Here is a 24,470-nt window from a genome sequence, read left to right on the forward strand (position 1 = left end):
AAAAATCAATGGAGCAATTAGGGAAAAGTTATAGAAAAAAGTTATTAGATAAAGTAAAGAGAATGTATTACTTGATTTTTTTAACATCAAAGAGACAGTGAAAACAGAACATGGAATAGTTTTGTGCGTCTCTCCTTGGAAAAACAACAATATTAAAATGGCTCATTCTGTTTTAAACAATTTCTGTTTTAAATAGACAATTTCTGTTTTCACTGAGCTTGTGTGTAGGCAATCCCTTTTACAGATTTGCAATGTGGTATTGTGTGGCTGTCATTGGCAGTAGTGCATGCATCTTGCAGGTTTGATAGCGTTTCAAGTGATAGCCTGGAAATGCCAAAATTCACTCCCAGAAATGTGACCATGCTGCTGCTGCAAGCATGTGTCCTTTTTGTTCTGACTGACACAGAGACCCACTGAAAAGTGATTGTTATGAGTAGTGCACATCCACACGCACACATTCATACAGAAGGCAAGTATTTGAAAGAGTGAAAATGACAAGAAAAGAGTCTGCTTGCAATCTGGAATAGTACATTTCACATTTCCTCTGATCAGTGCATCTTAAGCATTCCACTGAAAACTTCCATTGACTTGTATGAATTCAGGAGTTAAAAAATGTGAATATAATTTCCCCCTTTCAGTAAAATTCCTACTCACCCAGCACTAATATCCCAACTTGTGATACAACATATACTCAAGGAGAGTTACAGAACAAACTTACAAAAAATGCATCAGAAAGGTCACAATAAAATCACCCAGAGTAAAAAATTAAGAGCATTTTTAGAAATATCAGAGCCATGTATAGTGGTTAGAGCACTGGACTACTATATGGAAGATATGAATTCAACTTTTCTCACTCTGTCATGAAACTCTGTAGGCAACCTTGGACCAGTCAGACTCTCTTATTGGATTACTGTGAAGCAAAGAAGGAGAAATATAAATGCAATCTATCTGAGCTGACTGGTAGATGGGTAGGATAAAAGTATACTATATAAACAGGAAAGAGTGTTAAGTAAAACCAGTAGAAAAGGATTATTATTTAAAATAAGATTAAGATACAAAAAACACCGCTTAACAATGTGTCTGATAAAATGACAAAACTTGGAATGGGACCAAATTCTGAAAGTCAGCTGGCTTTAAATGATGAATCTTATTTCTCCCTGTGAGAAATGAATCCATTTTTTATTTTCATGCCATTTTCAACCTGTTTATAAATGATGTATAAAGAGTAGAGGTGGGCACAAACCGCAATATGAACCAAAAAATGTACAAACCTAGCCAATTTGTGGTTTGTTAACACACGGTTCATTCGACCGTGTGTTAACAAACCCCACGACTTTTTTGACCTGGTTCGTGCGATTCGTGAGCAGTTCATGACCCCAGACAGGCTGGCGCCCCTGAGGGGTGTGTGAAACTGACAGCCCTGTTCTCCTGCCACTGGTGAGCGGCAGGAGAAGGGGGCTGTCAGTTTCACACACCCCGCGCCAGCTTTAGCCCATCGGCTGAACCCAGCATGGGGTGAGTGAAACTGATAGCCCTGTTCTTCTGCCGCCCGAATGGCAGGAGAACAAGAGCTGTCAGTCTGACAGACCCCGAGCTGGGTTCAGCCCATGGGTTGAGGCCTGCGTGGGGTGAGTGAAGCTGACAGCTCCTGTTCTCCTGCCACTCAGGGGACAGGAGAACTGGTTGTCAGTTTCACTCACCCCATTGCCAGTCACATAGAACATGAACTGACTTTATGGACAGATGATTATCGAAATAAGCCATATGTCAGGCTATGGAATCCCAGTTATCTAGAGTTTGTCTCCCCCCTTCTGCAAGAAGCACAAAGTTTCTTGATTCCAAAAAGTTTATTGAAAGACTATGCTCAGGATACAGGTGTCCACACTCCAAAGGCTGAAGGCCCTTGGCTGAACGAAAGCTTTGTTGAGAATGACACATGGACTGAAAGTAACAATAGTTCAAACACCCATTCCCAGCCTCCCCCCTTAGTCCTGTCTGCGAAGGCATGAGAAGACGAGGACATTAAGGTCGTTGGCCGGAATGTGCTGATAAGGACTCTTCGCTCCCATGGATATATGCGGCCTGGGTACCTCCTGGGCCTGGAGGGAGGAAAACTAAACAACTACAGATTATAGCATGTTTAAGATGGCGTGACTCTGGCTAGAAAACTGACAAGAATACTGACACTCTGACACCATAAATACCTAAAATGTGTTCTATGGTACTATCTTCCTAGGGTGATTTTTCAATGAAAATACAGCACATAGTGGTTAATATTGTCTTCTTTAAACTGGGCCATTTTGAAAGGCCAATTGGCTAAGGCAGATATAGGCAACCTTTTTGGCCAAACTATTGAAAGAAATGGAACATCTGCCTGTGAAGGTGTTAGTGTGCTGGCAATCAAAATGGGGGGACCAAAGAGATGAAGGTTGTACTTTGCCCTACCTGCTTGGAACAAGCCAAGCCACAATGGCACCAGCAGAAACTCAGGGATTTGGCTGCCTGCTTCACGATGATATTCATAGGTTGTGCCTGTTGCCTTTGTCTACACCGTTGGCCCCAGAAGTGCTGCCAGTTGCTTGAGTTTGAGCAGCAAGGTTGCTTGAGCAGAGATCTGGCCCTGAGCTGAATGCCAGAGAAAATAGTCTGGTGTGCCACTGTCAGCATGCATGCTGGGGGATTGAACACCCTTGGCCTATGCTAAACTCTTTTCCATTGTAAATTTTATGTACAGGTACTCTTGGATTTATTGGAACCCATGTAGATTAACAAAAAAATGTTTTCTGAACAGCAGACCCTCAGAATTTTATTGGCAGGGGTTGACTAAAAAACTACTCTGTATATAGCCAAGTTTCTGTTCTCTGCAATGCAGAGGTGGTGTCTATGCATAAGTTATTTGAAAAATGTCAGTTAGACTGCCAGTTGCAGCAGCCCAATGATGTAAGTGGAAATAATATTGGTGGTATTTGTATGACTGTTTTTTTCTTGTATTTTCTGCTTCTGTTTGGCTTGTGGGCCGTAATAAAAAGACTGACTGACTGACTGACTATGCAGAATTTATTTTAAAAATTCTTTGACTTTTCCGATGAAGTTTTAATCACCCTACTGCGATAGATACCAAAACAACATGGGATATTATTGTTTCAAAATCTGAAGGAAGGGAAGAGAAGAGAGCCTTTTCTGCCTCAAAACTGTAACAGTTCCGTAGACACTATCGCTTTGGAAAAACACTTTTGTAAATTCATTCCTTGAAATGTTTTTACAGCGGCTAAAAAGAAAGCATCAATCCTGGAACCTAATGCTCTGTAATGATCCCTCTGCTAACCAATGAAGATCATGATTTATTCCATAAATGCTATTACGGGTTATGATGCTCGCTAGTGGTTTTTGAAAGCATCTCCCGAAGGACTGCTGATAGCATCTGCTTTTCTTTCTTATTCGGACAATGAATAGAAGCATGCAATCCCATAAATCAGTTCGAGCCTCCATAAAGCCACCCAAACTTTGTAACAATGGATGAAAGGTTTTCATAGGGAATAAAAAAGTACTGGTACAGCAGACGTTAAAAGCAGAGAACCGAGCTCAATACCTTGCCTTCCGTTGTAAGAGAGGAGAGGTTACATGGGGGGGGCACAGCCTTTCTGAGGTGGGGTTACTTGGCTGGTGCTCTTTAATTCAGTTGATTTGACTTTTTGTACCATTCCTTTCTCCAGCCTTGGCAAATCATAGACTCCTTGGCTGTCAGTGAATGGACTGGTACCACCCAGCGTGATAATGACTGGGTCTTTCCACATATTCAGACAACTATGACATCTTGGCAGCTGGACTTCTGCCCTTGCTATGCTAATGATAATATAATGACAAGAAGGGGATGAACTAAACTAAATAACTGTCTGGACTTGGCTCATCTTGTAGGCTTTGAGGAAAGCCTATTTGATCTTTGACCCTTGCATACTGTTCTGTAGTAAAGTGTTTTCCCAATTCACAATCACATAAAGTAGAATAAAACAATCTCCAAATTTACCAATTTCTTATTAAATTGTATTCTGTCTATGGTCCCTCCCTTATGTTCTGTCTACATTTTTTTCTTTATATTTTTAGAGTGACTGGCAGAGGGCAGGGGAACAGGTTGGTAGTATATTTCCAGTGCAGTAGCTCAAGATGGTTGCAATGGACACCTGGAGTTGGGGGTACCCAGATTTGAATCTAGATACAAAGCTCACTGGATGACCTTGAGCCACTCCCCATCCCTCGTTCAGTCAAATATGCCTCACAAGATTGTTGTGAGGATAAATATGCCACTTTGAACTCCTTGGAGAAAGAGCAGGATAAAGACTGAAAGAATTATGGTATGTCTCAGCTATGAACAGAACCAATAATTCATATCCCACAATCATATATGCTAATCATTCTTTTCTGTATAAATATGGATTAAATGCACCTGGCTTTTTTCTCTTTCAACAACCAAATTTGACTCTGTAGTATTGTGTTTTCACTAATTAGAACAAAAACACATTTGCACAGTAGAGGAATAATGGAACTGCGGCTGTGTGATTAAAGGAAAAATGAGAAAGGGGGAGGTGGTTTATTTTTTGCAGTATGGTGAACTTAAATACATTTTTGACTACTTTCCCATCTAAAAGTCTCACAGTTCTCATGCCCTTTAAAAAATCAGCAGCAGTACTCAGGCGCGAGAAAGCACAGACACACCTCCCAAGCAGGTTCCATTCTCCTGGAGTGTATTGAATTACATGTTGCTTTTATGAATAGCAGGCCTCCAAGTTGATGAACCATCTAGTCAAATGCCTTGACATACTGAAATGAAAGCAATTTTAAAGAAAAATGGAAAAGTCCTTTTCCTATCACCTTTAAATAGACTTGAGTTTACATCAGAAAGGAAAGAATGCCAGCCAGATTCAAACAATCTGCTGAATTCATCGACCCTGTGCACACTGTTCTTTAATATTTGTTGTAAACAATATGAGCAGAGTTGGCAGGCAACGTATTAGAAAAGAATTCCTGTAGCCAAGTGATCTTTTTATAAGGTGAAATCATGAAGCACAATTGAGCCTAAGTTAAGCACCTTAAAGTCCCATCAATTTGAGTGGTAGAGGGTATAAGGGTAATAGCAGCATTTGTCTTTCAACAAAAACATCATACAGGCATGAGCTCTTGTAGGCAAGGGCCACTTTCATCAGGTGCATTAATGAGAATTAAGCATGTGCTTAATTTTCCTTTTGAGTTTGGTAGGACTTTAGCAGTCCAATCCTAAGAATACTTAGTCCAATCTAAGCTCAATCTAAGATCATTGGTTTAAATGGATTTAGACTAGAGTAACTCTTCTTAGGAGTGCACTGAAAGGTGTTTAACTGTAGCTGGATGGCCCTGTCCAGTAAGTCGAGCTTTCTCTCATATCCGGTCCTGACTGACTTTGAAGAATGACATTAGAGGACCCATTTGCTCTGGTGGTGGAGGAAGCAGCAGTAATGGACCTAGACCCAAAGGCCAACAGCCTGAACCACTAAAGCAAGACAGCATTCTCTTTGTGCTGCCCTCTCTGATTGTCTGTCAGCCATCAGTCAGGTCATGGGTTTTTTCTGTGGTAGGTCTAGTCCTCATGAATGGCTTGCCAGAGTGAGCGTGGAGAGCATTTTTACTCTCTGCATTCAAGAAGACATGTTAAATGGTTTTATTTCAGAGGATGTTTGGTGGATGATAAGCCACGTGGGCAGATCTGGCTATGTTTCTACCTTGTATGTTTTTGTCTTATTATAATGACTTTATGTATTAGCTTTGTTAACTGCCTTGATTATAAGGAGTTAAGACAGGATATAAATATTTTAGATATGTAAATAAATAAATAAACAGCTGGGTTAGCTGCTCAGGATTCCATGTTCACATAAATGTCTTGCTTGAGATAACAGACAACACTGACAGAAACCATAGGATGTCAAAGAAGTGTTATGATCTAGACCAGATGGGCTCACTCCTCATCAGTAAATAGTAATAATAACATTCGATTTCTATACTGCCCTTCAGGACAACTTAATACCCACTCAGAGCGGTTTACAAAGTATGTTATTATTATCCCCATGACAATCACCCTGTAAAGTGGGTGGGAGCTGAGCTGAGAGAGCTCTGGAAAGCTGTGACTGACCCAAGGTCACCCAGCTGGCTTCAGAGGAGTAGGGAATCAAACCTGGTTCTCCAGATTAGAGTCTTGCCACTCTTAACCACTACACCAAACTGGCTGTCAAGAAGGTCAGCATTCATATATCAGGGCCTGCTGTTTACCTTGGACCTATGATCTGCAAGAGTAAATTATGTGTAGACCACCTGCCCCATCTGCTTTCCGCAGTTTGTCACCCTTTGGGTACAAGCCCACACCTTTCTCTGCTCCTAGATGGTTTTCTCTGAACTAGCCACATGGGAATGATGCATCAACTGGAGGGGTAAATCTGAATTGAGTATTGAGATTTGTAAACTAAATTTCTTTATTGAGTTGCCACACTGAACTTCCCAGACTGCTGTCTTATTTGCTGCATCGGAAAGCTATCAATTTACTTTGTTAGGGCAAACTCTTCTATTTAGTATCTTCTTTCATTCTCTTACGGAAGTGTATGGAACTTTTTATGGAGCTATGTACGCAAAGTCTTAAATGATCATTGGAACTGGTATTTGGCACTGACAGATGTTGAGAGTCATGTTCTGACACTGGTATCCTTTTAGTAACCATCTGTAGCCACTTATCAACACTAGACATGGGCACAAACAGAAAAAAACAAACATGGTGTTCGTTGTTCATTGCCAGCCACGAACAACAAACAATGAACATTGACAAACATGACCTGTTCATGAACATGTTTGTTGTTGTTTGTTCATGGGGGCCAGCAGGCTCTCCTCCAGTCATCAAGATCCCTACCACACCCCTCCCAGAACCCCTACCTGAGCAGGCAGCAGGAAATGTAGCAATAATAAATAATAGCTTGGCCACAGAGCCTGGCAGCAGACCTGGAACTTAAAGGGGTAGATCCCTACCATACGACTCCCAGAAACCTTACCTGAGCAGGCAGCAGGAAAGTACCAGTAATAAATAATAGCTTGGCCCAGAGCATGGCAGCAGCCCTGGAACTTGAAGAGGTAGATCCCTATCCCACCACACACAAAGAAAATTCAAGCTCCAATGCACTCTCCCTGTCTCACTCTCAAAATGCCAAAAAGCAACTGTTTCTCCCTCACTGTCTGCAAAACCAGAGCTGGGAGCCCCCCTCCCCCCTGCTCTTTGCTTTCTTGTAACAAATTTGGAGCTCCACACTTGAAGACCTGCCTATCAAGCTAAATTGGGCTTAGATTGGAGTTTCCAGGGCAACAGCAGGAGTTCAGACAGAGGCCGAATCCACACTACCGTTGTTCTTGCGGCAGTTTTTCACTTCTGCAGCGCCATTCCTTCATCTGTTCACATGCATCGTCTCCAAAGCCGTCATTAATTCGCCATGGCGTCGCCACAGCCCATTGCACTTTCGCCGCGGGTTATCTTTTGATGAATAACTGCCCTCCGTTGAATTCCGAGCCTCTCTTGACCCGCCTCCCAATTAAGGAGTAATTCTCCGCCTTTGTCCCCACCCTTTTTTTTAAAAAATAAGAGTACCATGTCGATATGGCGACATCTTATCATATTAATCTCATTTTAAAAAAGCGGGCAGACCTCAAATATCAGAGGAACAATTTCATATGTTAATTCAATTTATATATTGAGGGGGGGGCATCCACATGATACTGAAATCATGGCTCATGTTACGCCCCGACACGGACTGTGCCGACAAGTTAGGCACAGATTTCAATTTTCCAAAGACAAAATGAAGCTCTGCTGTGGGATGCTGCTGTAGGTGATCGTGACTGCTCACCCATTCCTGGATGATTTCAACCAGCATGCAGGCTGTGATGTTCCGAGCGCTCATCGTAAGTGTCTCGGGTGATTTTTTAAAATATATTATCTTAATGGTGTCGTTGTACCATTGAACCAGGATGCTTACTCGTCGATATAGCGTCAATTTGTCCTTTTTAAAAAAAAAAAAAAAAACCGCGGAGCCGTTCGGGTTTTTCCCGCCCCTTTACCCATCTTTTTGAAAGGGGATGTGATCAATGGATTGCGCAGGAGAAGCGCTATTCAAAGGGTGATGTGGACAAACAAGCGAAGAATGCGCAATAACAGATGGAGCAATCATTGCACAAGAAAAGCGGGAGCTAAGGTAGTGTGGAATCGGCCAGAGTTCAGGCAGTCCCTGCCTCCGGTTGCCAAGGGAATTGATTGCAGGTGCCAAACTGTCTGGCTTGATGAACAGCAATGAAGGAGGCTTGCAATGACCACCTGTTAGTTTAGAATGGGGCCTCACGAACAGCTTGTTCACGAACAGCTGATTGGACTGTTTGTGGCTTTTTAAAGTTTGTATTGCTGTTCGTGCCCATCTCTAATCAACACTTCTAGAACAGCCTCTATCCCATAGCCAAATTCTTTCATGTAATAGTGCTCATTTTTCTTCTTTCCATTTCTAATATGCCAGAACCAAGAATCTCCATCCATTCCCTACTTCAAAGGAATAAGTGTCATTCAGATATGCCTGGAGTTCCTTTGCTACCACTACTACTTCCATCAGTTTTCCCCAAAACAGAAAATAGCAGGCATAGTTTTCAAGAAAATAACTTTTCTCTTAAAATAGGAAAAGGCTTTTCCAGTAGTGAATGAACTACTGCCTCCTTTAGATGCCTTGGAAGGTAACCTTGCAATAAAGAATATTATTCTGACTCAAGAAATTAATAAAACCTGACAAGGTTTAACAAGCCTTATAGGACACGCTTGCAAGTGGTGATGTTCACACCTCTGAGGACCTTGTCTACTTCTGTCAGGGAAAGCAATCCAAAACTGTTCACATAAATGAGACAAACAGTTCCTTCCACACACTTCTGGCATTGGCTTCACTAAGAAACTGTAGTGTGCTGCAGAGGTTAAAGGATTGGACTAGGATCTGGGAGCCCCAGGTTCGAATCCCCACTCTGCCATGGAAGCTTGCTGGGTGACCTTGAGACAGTCACTCTCTGTTAGCCTAATGTATCTCACAGGGTGGTTGTTATGAGGAAAAATGGAGGCAAGGAGAACAATGTAAGCTACATTGGGTCCTCACTGGGTAAAATGGTAGAATATAAATGAAGTGAATGAATGAATGATGACTGTTAGCCATGATACCTACATCTCCCATGTTTAGGTGTAGTCTACCTTAGAAAACTAGTGGCTGGGCAACAATGTAAGGAGGATTTGGACTCTCTGTCCTGGCCTCTAAGCCTTCCAAGGCATCCAGTTTAATGTTGTGGGAGACAGGATTCTGGGCTGAGACAACAATTTTCTTAAGCTCAATAGTGCTCATTTTCCAATCTATCAAAGCCAAGAATCTCTGGGACCATTAATTCAGCTCTGAATATGTTGCTTAACTAGTTACTGTGCCTTAAAGATTGTCACTGGTAACAGTGCAATTCTAACAGAATTACACCTTTGTAAACTCAGGATCTTAGAAGGGTGTAACTCTGTTTAGGATTACACTATTAATCTCCTTTGTTTCCTTTTTACAAATAACATTATAGCTTCTGAAGCATTTTATTAAATTCTTAGTTGTTATATCAGAAGTAATACTACCAGATCAGTTTCTTTTGATCAGGCAAGCTGGCTTGTAATTGAAGAACGAATCCATTTATAATAATTTTTTTTAAAAGCAAGGCTTCAGAGTTGTTTCTATTCTATAGGGAAAGCTCCATTTAAATTGAAGTCTTTTCATATTCAAGTTCACTTTTTAAGCTTTTTAACTACAAAATACACAAAAGGCATTGATGCCTTCAGCACTGCATCCCACAGTTAGGTCTACAGTTCTTTCATGCATCACAACTTTTTCCCAAGTTACTTATTTCTCCTGACTTCTTTGATCCTGTGTCTTGAAGTGTGAAAAGAATTTTGTCCTCAATAAACAAAAAAGCAGTTCATTGTTCAGAAGTGACTTGCAGTAGTTCCTCAAACAAGCATTGTTGTAAAGCTGTAATGTTACCTGAATTGGTCTCCTTGCAATAAGGGAATTGTGTGTGGGGGGGGGGGGTAGCAGGGAGGAAAGTTGGAGAGAGTTGCAGAGTTGGCTTTATAGTTAGCAGGTCCAGAAGACTGGAGGTGTCCGAGGGAGAGCAGCTTCATTGGCTAGAACTTCATGGCAAGAGGGAAAAGGGCTCAGACATGCCATCTGAGGGCGTGTGGAAGGTCCAGAACACAGACACACTGAGCACATGGCAGGACAGTCATATATACTGTGAAACATGCCCTGAGGCAGGACTGGGAGTCTCTGCCCTAAAAAAATGCCTTAATAGTTCCTCCCAGGGTGGGACAAAGGACTGGGAAATTGTCTCCAGGGTGAGACAATAAAGCTGGCAAACTGTCTCCAGGGTGGGACAATGAACTAGGAAGATTTGATTAGGTCTTCCTGAGAGGAACCATAGGTGTAAAAAGATTATTTGATGACCCACAATGGCTGGATGGGTGAGGCTATACTAGGAGAGTGGGTAAATGGTAGGATTGGCAGGATGTGTGAATGGATTCATTCAACTACTTCTGGAGACCTCCATTGTTCTATGGTTATGCACAAACTCCACAGTGTGGGGCTAAGTTGGCCTTACTTCACTTCTCACGTTCCAGTACTTTTCCATCTCCTGCCTAGCCAGGCAGCTTGTCTGTGTTTTAAACACATGAGCAGAGGGGCTTATAATATTGCCATATTTATAAGCCTCAATATTGTGAGGGCAAGTATGACCACTTACAGTAAAGCCCTTAAAAAGTGTTCAGAAACTTCAATTGGTGCAGAATATTGCCACCACGATGTTGAGTGGAGTGGATTGTAGAGAGTAGATCACTCCATTCTTGGCCCACCTACACTGACTCCCAGTCTGTTTCCAGGTACAATTCAAGGTGACCTTTAAAGCCCTATGTGATTTAGGACCAACATACTTGGCCCGCCTACTCCCTTATGAGCCTCTCCAATCACTATAGTGATCTTCTGAGGCCCTGCTTAGGGTCTTCCTGCCTTCTGAAATTAGATGTGTGGCAAGGGCCTTCTCAGTTGTGGCACCAAAAATTCTAGAACTTTCTCCCAAGGAAGTCTTGTCTGCCCTCTTCTATTGCCATCTTCCACCACTTGGTAAAGACGGTTTGTTTGGCATTCCCTGAGAGATTCCTCTTTCCTGCCCAATGTTTTAATTGTCATTTTTATGCTTTTTTGCATATTTTAATTCTGGTTTTAATACTTTTAATGATGAGTTTTTGCTGGTTTTAACAGTTTTTAAGATGTGTTTTATTATATATTTTTTTATTTTGTTAGGTGCCTGAATATAGGAAGACTTCTTTTTTTTTATAATTTTTTTTTATTTTTAATTGCTTACAGTAACTAACAATTCAAAGGGAAGGAAGGGGGGCAGAGGGAAGGAAAGAAAAAACAACAACATCATATAACAACACTACACTACAAATAATGCTTTCCCTTCATACTGCCATTGTTTAGTATTAAAACTTTGTAAAATACTGATGGAATGGTTGACCTTGCAAAATACAGATTACAATCCAAATTAAATCTTCCTCCCCCCCCCCGGGCCTCGGACGCAGTTCTCTCTGAACAGCTGCAACCGCCGTGCTCGTTCCCCCCTCCCCTCCCCCTTCAGACTTCAAATCCTTTTCTTCTTGCTTGGCCTCTTGCTGAAATTCTTGGGTTTTGCCCTCAAAGTCCCTTAGCTGATCTTCTGATATTATCTTGTAAGCTTTATCTTTGTAACTAAACCAGATACCTTCCGGAAATAGCCATTTATACTTTATTCCACGTTCCCTCAGAAGAGCTGCAAACCTTTTATACTTAAATCTTCTTTTCCGAACTAAAAATGGAACGTCCTTCAGTATCTTGACCTTGTTCCCCAAAAAGTCCAGATCCGCATTGTATGAGTTATATAGGATAGTGTCCCGGATCCTCTTAGATGAAAAATCAATGATGATCTCGCGAGGCAGCTGACGCTTCGTTGCATATTTTGAAGAAGCCCGATGGACCTCCAAAATGGCGCTTTTTACCTCTTCTTTAGTTGCCCTCGCGGGTGTCGCCAATAATTCCGAGGCAAGATCCTTTAAATCCTCATTTTCCTCCTCTTCCATGTTCTGGAGGTGCAAAATTGTCTGTGTTCATTCCACTTGTAGCCCGATCAGCTGGTTCTCCACCAGCTTTAATTCTTTGTTCATTGCCCTCACGAGTGATGCATTTTCCCGAGCAGACTTCTCTGCCCCCCCGCTACTTCCTTAATGGTTTTCACTTCGCTCTCAATTAAGCCCACCCTTTGATCCGTTTTGTTTAACTTGTCAACAAAGGGCTTTATGGCTTCGATAACCAACCTCTTCACTAAGTCCTCAAGAGACTCTTCTTTTCTCTGCAGGGCAACTGAGATTTACTTGCCCAAAGTGAGACTCTGCTTTTTCGTCGCCATTTTAGGGGGGGGGGAGACTGCCGACCAAATTCTGAAACTCAGTGAGGGGGAAGAAACCCAAGCCTTTTTAGCTTCAGATCCCACCAATCCTTCACGTACGCTTGTAATAACAGAAGGGATTCGCTTACTTACAGGCTTTCGCCTAGTTCTGCTCTTTGCCATTTTCCATGGCCCGGCAGCACTCGAGGTGCCGTGCACGTCCGCCGGCCTCCATAGGAGCAAACGGGCAATTTACCCCCTGCATCAGTTTCAGGGGGCTCTTCCCGCAGCGCTCTGGACCCAGCCTCCCTCACTGGGAGTCCTGGGGGCTAATCTTCGCAGATCAGCCGCCCGGTCAGGCTGCTCAGGCGCTTCCTCCCAGACCTGCGGAGAGGAGCGTCTGACATGGCCGAGAAAACAAAACCAATATAGGAAGACTTCTGTTAGATCACACCATAGAGTGCATCTAGTTTCAAATAGTGGCTAGCTTGATGCATCTGGAAAGCCTACAAGTCTTTGTTCCCTGCACCTGCCTCTAATTTGGAGGCTCCGTTTAGCTATCCTAGTTAATAACTGTCAATAGATCTATCCCATATGAATTTGCCTACTAAACAATTGGTCTGATTAATTAAGGTCATCAGAATTATTGTTTAGTAGTATTATTGAGTAGGATATCCTACTCAAAGCTTGATACAACTGGAAATCAAAAGGGAAGGGTCTGTAGCTCAGTAGAAGAGACTCTGGTTTGCATGCTGAAAGTATGAGGTTCAATCCTTGGCATCTCCAATTAAAAGGACCAGATAGTAGGTCTTGTGAAAGACCTCAACCAAAGACCCTGGAGAGCCACTGCCAGTCTGAGCAGACAATGCTGACTTTTGTGTGTGTGTGTAAAAAGGGTTCTCTCAGTAGTAACATCCTTGTAAGTTAGCTTGTATGTAGTGATGTGAGGATTTAGAAAAATGAATAAACAGCAAAGAGATAGGGGAAGTTTTTTGATAGTTCACTTATTGCTGGAATATTATACACACACACACACCAGCTGTAGCTAGTATACTTATGGAGTCTTCCCTGTGAAATTTTTCCAGTATATCTCTCTCCTCTCCCACATTCAGCCCTGAGATGGTCACACAATTCTTGAATGACAATCTGTATGGGGGCTTCAGAGATAGAGAGAAAGACTAGAATCAAAGACAATGAACCATCTGGTAAACAAGGATGAAGATAGCAAGAGGGGAGGGTAAGAGTCATGTAAAAGAATATTTGGGAAAGCAAGCACTCTTTCTGTCAGAACCTTGAATTATCATGCAAGGAATCTCACATGTCCCAGAACACCATATCCCATGCATTCTCTGACCCAAAGTACCCCTCCATCTGTGCCTACATTTAGCCATTGACCTATTGCCATGTTGAGTCTGGCTGCTAAGAGCTACAGATTCAGGCAAAGGAAATGCACAAGGGAACACTAAGTCACAGAGGCTACATATTCGATTAATCAGAAGCATTTCTCTCAAGTGGCCCATTTTATGACAGGGCTCAAACATCTGTTTCTATTTTTACAGCTAACGCATATTCCTGTATTGCCTATGCAAAGACCTGTTTGTTTATACTTCACACCATCTGGAAAGCAGGGGGGATTCTTTGCAGCACAGAATTCTCTTCACAGGAGAGGCCTTTCAGCTATGGCTGCTGTATTATAAGGAGAGGGATGAAGCTTAGTGGGTGAAGAGAAATCTGGTGGTATTAACCTTGCAGTCATTCACTGAGGTGATATTCTCACAGAAATGGTCCCAAGAGCTCTTTTGTCTTCTTAAGATATGTAAATTTGGGCTTTTAGGGGAAATAGCTCCTCTTAATAAAACATACTGTCCATTTTAATATAATTGGTATGCATCAAAGAACATTTACTTTTTTCTTGTTTTGACAGGTCAATACACCTCTGTCACAGGAAGCTGTAACTTTGAAATGCAGGGCCAAGACTGGACAACTGTGTGTCAATATACTCAAGATTCTGGTGATGAATTTGATTGGCATGTTAGCAATAGGGCTGTCATAGAAGGAGGCCCAAGTAAAGGTCACACACCAGGTAATAAACTTTTCCTTTGAAATGCCTTTTGATAAATGATTGACAGTTGTCAGTTCTCAAACCAAGATCTTCAAGCCATTCACTGTAAGATGGCAGACATGAAATCAATTTTGACTGTTGTTCAAGCAAGCAAATTGTGGTAACCAAGTGTTACTGGCAAGTAATTGCAAAATGCCAATGCTGTAGTTGGGTGCATTCATCTCTTAGGATAACACCCTGCTAAATAAAATGTAAAGATACTAATTATTCAAGACCTCCTGGGAGAAAGGTTTGCTGACAGATTAAATAGGTGTCTTATTCATTTCCATGCATCTTCAAAAGTACTGTGATGCTTGTAAACTTTCCCCTTTCTAGGTCTACAGTAATGATGATTTTTTTCATAGAACCATTTTACAGGTATTGATGGTCTGCCAGTTGAATTTTATAAGTGATGAAGAATTAAGAGTAACAACTGGAGTCACAACTTGAACTAAGAGTGAAGACTTGGTCACAATCCAGTCTTCTGTTGTTGTACTTTCTTTGTGCAGTTTGTCTAGCATACTTTTTAAATACCTGCAAGGGTCATCACTAGACATGGGCACGAAGAGCATTACGAATGGAAAAAAACCATGAACAGCCCATTCCTCTGTTCGTGAACAAGCCATTCATGAGGCTCCATTCTAAACGAACAGGTGGTCGTTGCAAGCCTCCTCCATTGCCTTTGTCAGCCATTTGTCAAGCCAGACAGTCTGGGGCCTTTCAATCAATTCCCCTGGCAACAGCAGGGACTCCGTCTGAACTCCTTCTGGCTTTCCTTCTGCCTTTAACTCTTCAAAGTGCTTCCAGCAGAGAGTCCCGTTTTTCCACTGTGAAGAGAAAATGACAACAAAGGGGGAGACCCATGGATCATGCCTTTCCCGGGGTGCAATCTTTCTGAAACTTGGGGGTCTTCAGAGGACAGTGAGGACTATGTCCCCTGCAAATTTGGTGGGTATTGGACATTGGGAAGGTCAATTTGTAACCCCTCAAAGTAGCTGCCTTCCAACTGGCAGTTCCGTTTTTGCCACTGTGAAGGGCAAAAACAGCAAAGTGGGGGACACATGGATCATGTCTTTTCCAGGGGGCAATCTCTCTGAAACTTGGGGGGTCTTTGGATGACAGTGAGGACTATGTCCCCTGCAAATTTGGGGGGTATTGGACATTGGGAAGGTCAGTTTGTGGGGTGTTTAAAGGGCCTAGCCCCTTGCACATTGCAGGAACTCCCCCCTGCTGCCTGCCAGTTTAAAGGGATTTTTAAGGGGCCATGAATAACGAACATGTTTGTGAACAGGGTCATGTTCGTTACTGTTCATTGTTTATTGTTCACGGATGGCAATGAACAACAAACAGCTTGTTCGGGGGGGGGGGGGTTCCGTTCGTGCCCATGTCTAGTCATCACACAATGATAAAGAAGTACATCAGATAGAGCTAGGAACTGGGACTTTGGTGTACGGCCGACTTTCTGCAGCACACCGAGAGAATTACTTTGAGAATTGCATTTTAAAGTTTTGTGTGTTTATTGGTTTGGGTGGGCCGATTAATTTGGCCCCTGAAAAAGTGTTTTGCATGAAACAAGACTGATTAAACGGCCAGCTACTTGGTAGGCTGATGGGTTCCTTCGGGGTCTACCATCTCCTCAACAGCTCCACCTGAAAAAAAATACAAAAGGAAATGGACAAAATTATTCACTTGAATTTAAGCAAAATACTTACCTGTTGAACTTCGATGTTCACCTTCCTTGGCATTTTCATCTGAAAAAGAGAAGAACATACATTTTTGGACTTTAATATACTGTTATATTGATACTTACTTTCTACTTGGCTGTCCTTTACATTGTATTACTGTGATCATTGTAAGAGTTCTTTGATTATTTATTCATTCATAAGATACCTTTGTATATGATTATAAATATTTATTAGAGCATTCGTCACTTTAAACTAAAATATATATTTTCTTTCTTTCTTTCTTTCTTTCTTTCTTTCTTTCTTTCTTTCTTTCTTTCTTTCTTTATTTATTTATTTATTTATTTATTTATTTATTTATTTATTTGTCATTTATAGTCCACCTTTCTCACTGAGACTCAAGACGGATTACATAGAGTGAGATCAGTACAATCAGTAGCAAGGACAAGGGTAGACATTTCCATACAGTGTCAAGGACATTTCCATAAACAATGTCATAGGGTGGATGAATACAAGTTTACAGAGACATAGCATTAGCAAGGATCCAATACAGGGTTGAAGGATTGCTGAAACAGAACATAATCAATTCTAGGATTGATATTAGACAACATGAAGCACAAGCAGTATATATGAGTACATATTCAAAGCAACAAATAATATGTAAAGCAATATTATGGTGGAGCCCATGGTTCCCAACTCATTGGTGAAATATCCAAGACCCCCTCCCTACAATACTGCCCTCCTATTAGTGAAACATCCAAGACCCCCCTCCCTAAAATACCGCCCTCCTATCTGAGTAAAAAAGCCTTTTTGAATAATTCAGTAATTCAGCTTCCGTGCGAATTGTCTATTAGAATATTATTTGTATCTCCTATTGTGGTTCACCATGCCTTGCTTTGGGTTTTGTATTGGAGATGCCTCTTTTTTGTTTCTACATATCTCAACAGAAGCAGCAGCTTCCCTGTCTGCCCCCAGCTTTGCTACCTCAGTGGTGGAGATAGCAACTTCCCCAGTCTGCTCCCCACTGCTGTGTCAGATCTGTGGCTAAATAATAGTTGTAATCCAGACTACCTTCTGCAATCAGACAAGAGTCCATTGTTTTCAAAAGATTTACTGAAAAAGGCAACCATTATAGTCCACTGGCCCAGATGCAATATCTGGGCTGGTACACGTGTATTGTTACGAATGATAGGCAAAGAACAAGGTACAGAGTATCAAACCCCAGCAGGCCCAGCCACCCCCCATAGTTCTCAAAACAAGCCGCTTGAAGCTGAGAAAGTGAAAGTTTCCCAAGGCTGGAAAAGCTGAAGTCAAAACATTCTCCTTCTGTGAGATAACTGCGAGGGAGCGTCTTGGCACCTGTGAAAGAAGCACTCAGAATACTAAAAGAATTAAAATGGAGTCTCTTTGGTTATACATAGAACCTGAACCTGACATGCTGCACCACTTCAATGGTGGTGGATAGCAACTTCCCCAGCGCCCCCCCCCCCAGCTTCACGAACTTAACAGCAGCAGCAGCAACTCCCCCAGTCCACTTGCTGCCAGCTTCACCTCCTCAACAGCAGTGGAGACTCCCACAGCCTGCCTGTTCGCAGCTTCACCACCTCAACAACAGCAGTGATTCCTTCCCCTCCCACCTGCAGTTTCACTGCCTTAATAGCAGGGTGGATGGAGGAGTAATATTGGAGCTTTGTCTGAGCTTGCACTTGTCTTTTGGGGGATTTAATCCCCCCTCCATTATTTTAAAGTATACAAACTTGCTGAAAAATCTTGGTTCTGTACCCATGCCTCAATCTGTGGATGTAAGTAGCTACAGATGGGCCACAGTTGACTATTAGAATATACAAGCAGGGTACCTATGAATTCTTACAGTAGGCATCTAATTTCCCCCTTTCACTATTTCCTCTTTCTTTTCCCTGAAAGCCCCCCCCCAACCTCTCACCTTTTCCCTGCCTCCTTCTCTCCTTCCTATCCACCAACCTAACCTACCTCCATCTGCCCTCCTGCCTTCAGCTTTCCCTCCTTCCTTGTGCTCCACCAGGACTTGTGGGCAGGACAGCACCTGTCCCATTGTGTGGGCACCTATCAGTTATGCTATGATTTTTCATGGTGTGACTTCCCGTGACTGGTATCCAGGCTAGGGCAGTTCAGGAAGCTCTGCCATGATCTAGGGCCACTTCTTTTCCTTCAGCAACTAGCATGAGCATTGCCCTGCAACATTGCCAAGCTGGTGCCTGGGTAGGGTGCAGTGCTGTCAGGATGCTCTGTTGGCGTATCTCAGAGATATACCAACAGAGCCCCTTGTTGACACCCTGTGCACTTTCAGCTCCCCCAGATTGCGCTGAAAGATTACCTGAATCTCTTGCTTGCTTGAACCTAAGATCCTGGGTCTTCTTTCAAATGAAGCTGAAAAAATTGAAAAGGTTTATTTGTATTTCTTCTGCGGAGGAAGAAACAGCATGAATCCACACAGATTAAGTACTGAACAGAAATTATTGTTTAATTAAAGATAAGAGCCATGCATTTGAGAGAAATAATAATAAACTTGACAGCATTTTGAAGCAATAAAAATATACTATATGTAGAAACTATAGTTGCTAGTAGAGATGGGCACGAACCGCATTACGAACTTCAAAAACCCATGAAAATGGCGATCGCGATCCGGCAGTTCGTGATTGTCCACTGCCAACAAACCAGCGTTCGGAAGAGGCCTGGTTCGGTGTGTTCAGCTGTGGTTCGGGAAGGCAGACAGTCAGGCACCAGCAATCAATTCCTCTGGCAACGGAGCCGGGAGAATGCCTGAACTCTGTCTGCACTCCTTCTGTCACCCTGGAAACCCAAATGGAAGCTCAGCTTACCTTGATCGGCAGGTCTTCCTTCCAGCCACAGAGCTGCAAAGCAATTACAAGTTGGGAGGGAGGTGTCCTGTAGCCATGGGCACTCCAATCTCATCCCTGCAAACCCTGATAGGCAGCTCTGATGGCCAAACACAGACCTCCCGCGTTGCTCAATGGGACCTGGGCTTATAACTAACCATGGTCTCCCAGGCTGGGTTTCACTTTCAGCGAGCAGTGGAGTGGGACAGAGCTCTTGCTTGCCACTTGCTAGCCTTTGGGGAGAGAGACTGAGAGTATAGTTCAGCTTGGATTTGGGGGATAGGGATCTATCTCCTCTGGTTCCAAGGCGACTGCCTGGCTCTGGGGCCAAGCTCAGTGGGCACCTCAGCTCATGATGACCTGTCCTCTCCCTCCCATCCTTTCCGGCAAGGCAGGAAGGTGAAAGCTGTTGGCTGCTGCTGCCGCACTGTTCCTCAGTGGGACCCTCAGGTGAGGACCCGCAGTTGCTGAGGGATCTTGCCCCTCCCCCTCCTCATGATAACCTGTCCTCTCCCTCCCATCCTTTCCGGCAAGGCAGGAAGGTGGGAGCTGTTGGCTGCCACTGCCACACTGTTCCTCAGTGGGACCCTCGGGTGAGGACCCACAGTTGCTGAGGGACCCGCAGTTGCTGTCCTCTCCCTCCCATCCTTTCTGGCAAGGCAGGAAGATGGGTACTGTCGGCTGCTGTTGAAATTTTCTTTAGTGGGACCCCAAGGTGAGGACCTGCAGTTGCTGGGGGATCAGGCCCCCATCCAAATGTCATCTCATCTCCCACCCACGCCGGGAATACCAGCATGCTCCTCCTTGGCCTGGCGGGTGGGCACATGGGAGCTGCCGCTGGTGAGCGGCCAGACCCCCTGCCCCCTGAGGGGAGGTGGCTCAATGCTGCCTCCCTGTGCCTGCCAGGCCCGGCAGCAGCCGCCAATACCCACATTCCTACATTGCTGGGAATACCAGCATGATCCTTTTTGGCCTGGTGGGTGGGCACATGGGGGGTGCTGCCGGCGAGCAGCCAGACCCCCTGCCCCCTGCAAGTAGGCAGCTTGATGCCACCTACTCGTGCCCACCAGGCCCGGCGGCCACCGCCAATACCCACATTCCTACATCGCTGGGAATACCAGCACACTCCTTTTCTGCCTGGCAAGCTGGCACATGGGGGGTGCTGCCAGCAAGCGGCCAGACCCCACCCTCACCCCCTGAGGAGAAGCAGCTTGACGCCACCTCCCCGTGCCCACCAGGCTAGGCAGCCGCCACCAGTACCCACCTTCCTACATCGCTGGGAATACCAGCACGCTCCTTTTTGGCCTGGCAGGTGGGCACATGGGGGGTGCTGCTAGTGAGCGGCCAGACCCCCTGCCCCCTGAGGGGAGGTGGCTCGACGCTGCCTCCCTGTGCCCGCCAGGCCCGGCAACGGCCACCAATACCCACATTCCTACATTGCTGGGAATACCAGCACGCTCCTTTTCGGCCTGGCGGGTGGGCACATGGGGGGTGCTGCCAGCAAGTGGCCAGACACCTGCCCCCTGAGAGGAGGTGGCTTGACGCTGCCTCCCCATGTCCGCCAGGCCCGGCGGCAGCCACTGGTACCCACCTTCCTACATCGCTGGGAAGACCAGTGCATTCCTTTTTGGCCTGGCGGGCAGGCACATGGGCGGGGAGTGCCGCTGGCAAGCAGCCAGACACCCCCCCGCCCCCTGAGGGGAGGTGGCTCGCCACTGTCTCCCCGTGCCTGCCAGGCCCCCACCTTCTGTACACTGGGCCAACATCAACCGATGGCTCTAATTGTATCAAGTGGGAGTTTCCTGGGGGCCTTGGATTGGAGAGGGTATAACTCCAAGATCCTTTTTGCAATCTTGTCCAAACTTGGGTGATGGCTGTAGGAGAGCCTGCAAAAGACTCCCCAGGAATATGGGCTCTCTAAGTGCCATGGGGGCCATTCCGCGCCCCACGAACCATGAACTAGTTCAGCAACGGGAAATGTTTGTTGCAGTTCACAATCTCGGGATCGTCATCGGCACCGAACTGCGAACCACTGGTTCATTAAATTTTTTTGGTTCGTGCCCATGTCTAGTTGCTAGCTTGAGCTTTCCTGGTATTGACCATGGTTTGTAGTGGCATGTGAATAATTAATAAATAGCAACTTTTGGAATGATTCATTTCTCTTTGTACATTTTTTCTGTTTCTACAAAAAGAGCAAACCACTATCTTTATTCAATGAAGCTGAGAGAAATAGCCCATAGGGTACTCTCTGGGTAATTGTCAATTATGTAACTGAAGTCTTTGTATGGGAAACTCTAAATTATAGTTATAAGAAACAGGGAATTACAAAGGAATAGACAGTGTAAACATTGGAGAAACCATGAAAAAGACTAACAGTTTAAAAATATGAACAAATAAATGGTTAACTCAATTTAGATAGAATAATGAATTAGCAGCAGTTCTAACAGCAGTGGTTTTCTTTTCATAGGGGCTTGACAAATCATATGCATTCTTCCCTGCTTGCAATGTATTTCTTCCTTTTGCAATATCTGTTTTTTATTTTATAAGAACCTTACCTGTAGTTTCTTTATTTATGAGAGTAAGGGCCAAAATTTTCCTTACAAGTTATATTAATTCACCATGGGGCTAGCAGCTATTCTGCAGTTGTGAGTTCTTGGTGGAAGCTCCATTTAGAAGTGCCACAGGGTCCCAATTATGATCAGGACTGTGTCTCTGGAGAAGGAGGGACTTCTGCCTTGGCCATCCCTGTGCCATTTTTCCAAGCTCATACTGCATAGACTTTGTTTGCCCTCTGGGGGGTACTGCACATGCATTTAATACTTGCCTCTGACAGGGCAAATAATCCACCCCTGGTGTAGGCAAGAACCCTTCCCTCCCAATCAATTTTCCAATCAGAATTGGGGCCCTTCTAAGTGGGATTGACACAAAGATTTTAAGGTGCATTATGGTGGCTAGTCCCAGTGATAAACTTGTGTAATTTGTAATGTTTTTATCTTTATTTATTTATGTTGTTTATAGTCCACCTTTCTCACTGGGACTCAAGGATAATTACATAGACTAAGTCAATACAAACAACAGGATGGGACATCCAAAGGACAATGTAATAGGATGCAGAGTGTAGGGATCTGGAACCAACCAGAAATATGAACAGGGCTGAAGCAAAACATAAGCTGGGCCCAAAGAAAGCCACAATAGGTTACTGTGTATACTACAATTGTCCTTTCTCCTAATTAGCACAACCACTTCCCAGGTTTTTCTTTGATCTATGGGAAACTTCTCCCTCAAAACAATTGTAAATATCTGTGAAGAAATAGTTGAATGAATTCACTATAGAAGGCCCAGCTTGAGATTTAGCATGTCACAATACACAGTCTTTGAGAAGCATTTCAGTGTTTTGCTAATTCAGAAGCTATAGTGATATGCTCAGATAACAATACTTTGCCTGCGAGGGCTTCCAGTCACTTTAGCCCAGTACTAAGCCAATGCTGGGCATTTGCAGGTATGTGCAAAATTCATGGCGCACAATGCAAATGCTAGAAAAGTGACAGTGTAGACAAATCGGAGTGTGAACTTGTCATAAACTGCTAGAATCATAAAGAGAACGTTTCCCAGCTACTTTGGTAACATGTAACTCACAATAGCTTCACAATCACGAACATGGATTAGAAATCTAAATTCAACTACAAGCATACACTGAAGACTGAGTGCGATGAATACACAGTGTAGTTAATTGCACTCTTAAAGTTACACCCTTCTAAATCCATGGAAATTGATGGATTTGGAAGGGTGTAATTCAGCTCAGGACTGTACTGCAAGTGTGTAACTGGGTAAGGTCTGCAATAAATGATCTAGTGTATGGCATTTTAAGAAAAAGGTGGTTCTTCCTTTGTAATTCAGCATTGGTACTGACAAGATATTTCCATTCACTTAAAGGTAATGGACATAATTTTCTTTATATCAATTCATCTTCTCAACAAGAAGGGGACAGAGCAAGAATAGTTACCACCACGTATTTTCCAGCCAGCCTGGGTATATGCAGACTACGCTTCTGGTTCTGGCTGTGTAATTCACCCCAAATCGGAGTGTTAAAGGTAAGTCAGGAAAGAAGCTTAATATCTAACAGCAATGTTTGTGTTTCTTAAACACTTTGCACAGTTTAAATCTTAGAGTGTAAAACCATTATGTATCTTTCACTTGGTTGCTAGTTCAAACATTTCTATACCATTATCTAACCCACTTACGGTATGCAGTACAAGCATCTTGCTATTGTACATGACTTCAGAAACATTATTGGATCTCTTAATATGTGTGTGTGTGTGTTTTAAAAAGATCTTTAAACCAGGTGTAGGGGCCTTCAAATTTTATTGGAAAACTGGTACAGGGAAGAATCTTTAAAACTTATATAGGGGCTTCAAATATAATCACGTTGGTATATTTTCCTCCTGTGGGTTTACAAGCAGCTCTGGGGAGGCAATTTGGACTGGAAAAACAATACGGAGAAAAAAGCATGAAATACTCTGTTTCCTGTCATTGAAGTGCCAATGAACAGAGTCCTTATGCGTCCCCTTTCCCTCAAATGTTAAATTTTCACTGGTATGCCTGTATGATACCATCTGCTTGTCTCAGAATTTGCCTTTGCCATGGGCTTCTGCAACACAGAAATCACCAGCAAATGTGTCAACAGAATTTGAAGATTAGGGGGAGGATGAAAGTCTAAAAACACCCAATGTCTTTTTTTGATAACAACCAGTGTAAAATGCAGGACATTCAATGTATTTAGAAGGATGTAAGTCTCCATAGCAGTGCCCCACAAGTTCTTTCCATAATGTCCTGTAGCTGAATTGGTAACTTCTACTTTTATGTGTCTACTGAATCACTGGGCAAGTTTTTCACTTCAGGAACTGGCCAACAACAAGATAGGCAATAGTTTACACTGAGAGTCTAAGCTCCTTTCTTCAGATGCAAAGAGGAACAGAGATCCCTACAGCATCTGTAGCATCTCTAGTGAGATAAGAATCCACTGTCTCTATTCAGATCATGGGGGGGAGGGGGAGGTTCCATTGTTCTGAACTTGTAAATGAACTCAAGGTCAGCAATCTCACATTGCAATCTACCCTTGACACTTTTTTGTTTGAGAGAAAATGGTAATATTTCACACTTTTAAAGACATGAGGTGCAGTTGAGAGTAAATGTCTTTGTGTTCTTTTCTTGCTCTTATGCTTTCCTTGTGCCTGGAGCATTTGGGGGGAAGCTGCTAAAACACCTTCAATAACTACATATTTCTGCCAA

At 43.4% G+C, this 24,470-nt stretch overlaps 1 protein-coding gene across 2 annotated transcripts in view; it reads left to right on the forward strand.

Moving 5' to 3' along the window:
* The window catches only part of MALRD1 (MAM and LDL receptor class A domain containing 1), a 349,934-nt gene that overhangs the window by 236,740 nt on the left and 88,724 nt on the right, over window positions 1–24,470 (forward strand). For both annotated transcript variants that reach the window (XM_054992174.1, XM_054992175.1), the window contains exons 27-28: window positions 14,447–14,605; window positions 23,115–23,272. In XM_054992174.1, the coding sequence (XP_054848149.1) occupies window positions 14,447–14,605; window positions 23,115–23,272 (317 nt within the window). The remainder of the gene's footprint in view (window positions 1–14,446; window positions 14,606–23,114; window positions 23,273–24,470) is intronic.

The sequence above is a fragment of the Eublepharis macularius genome, chromosome 11, assembly GCF_028583425.1.
Source record: "Eublepharis macularius isolate TG4126 chromosome 11, MPM_Emac_v1.0, whole genome shotgun sequence".
Classification (NCBI taxonomy): domain Eukaryota; kingdom Metazoa; phylum Chordata; class Lepidosauria; order Squamata; family Eublepharidae; genus Eublepharis; species Eublepharis macularius.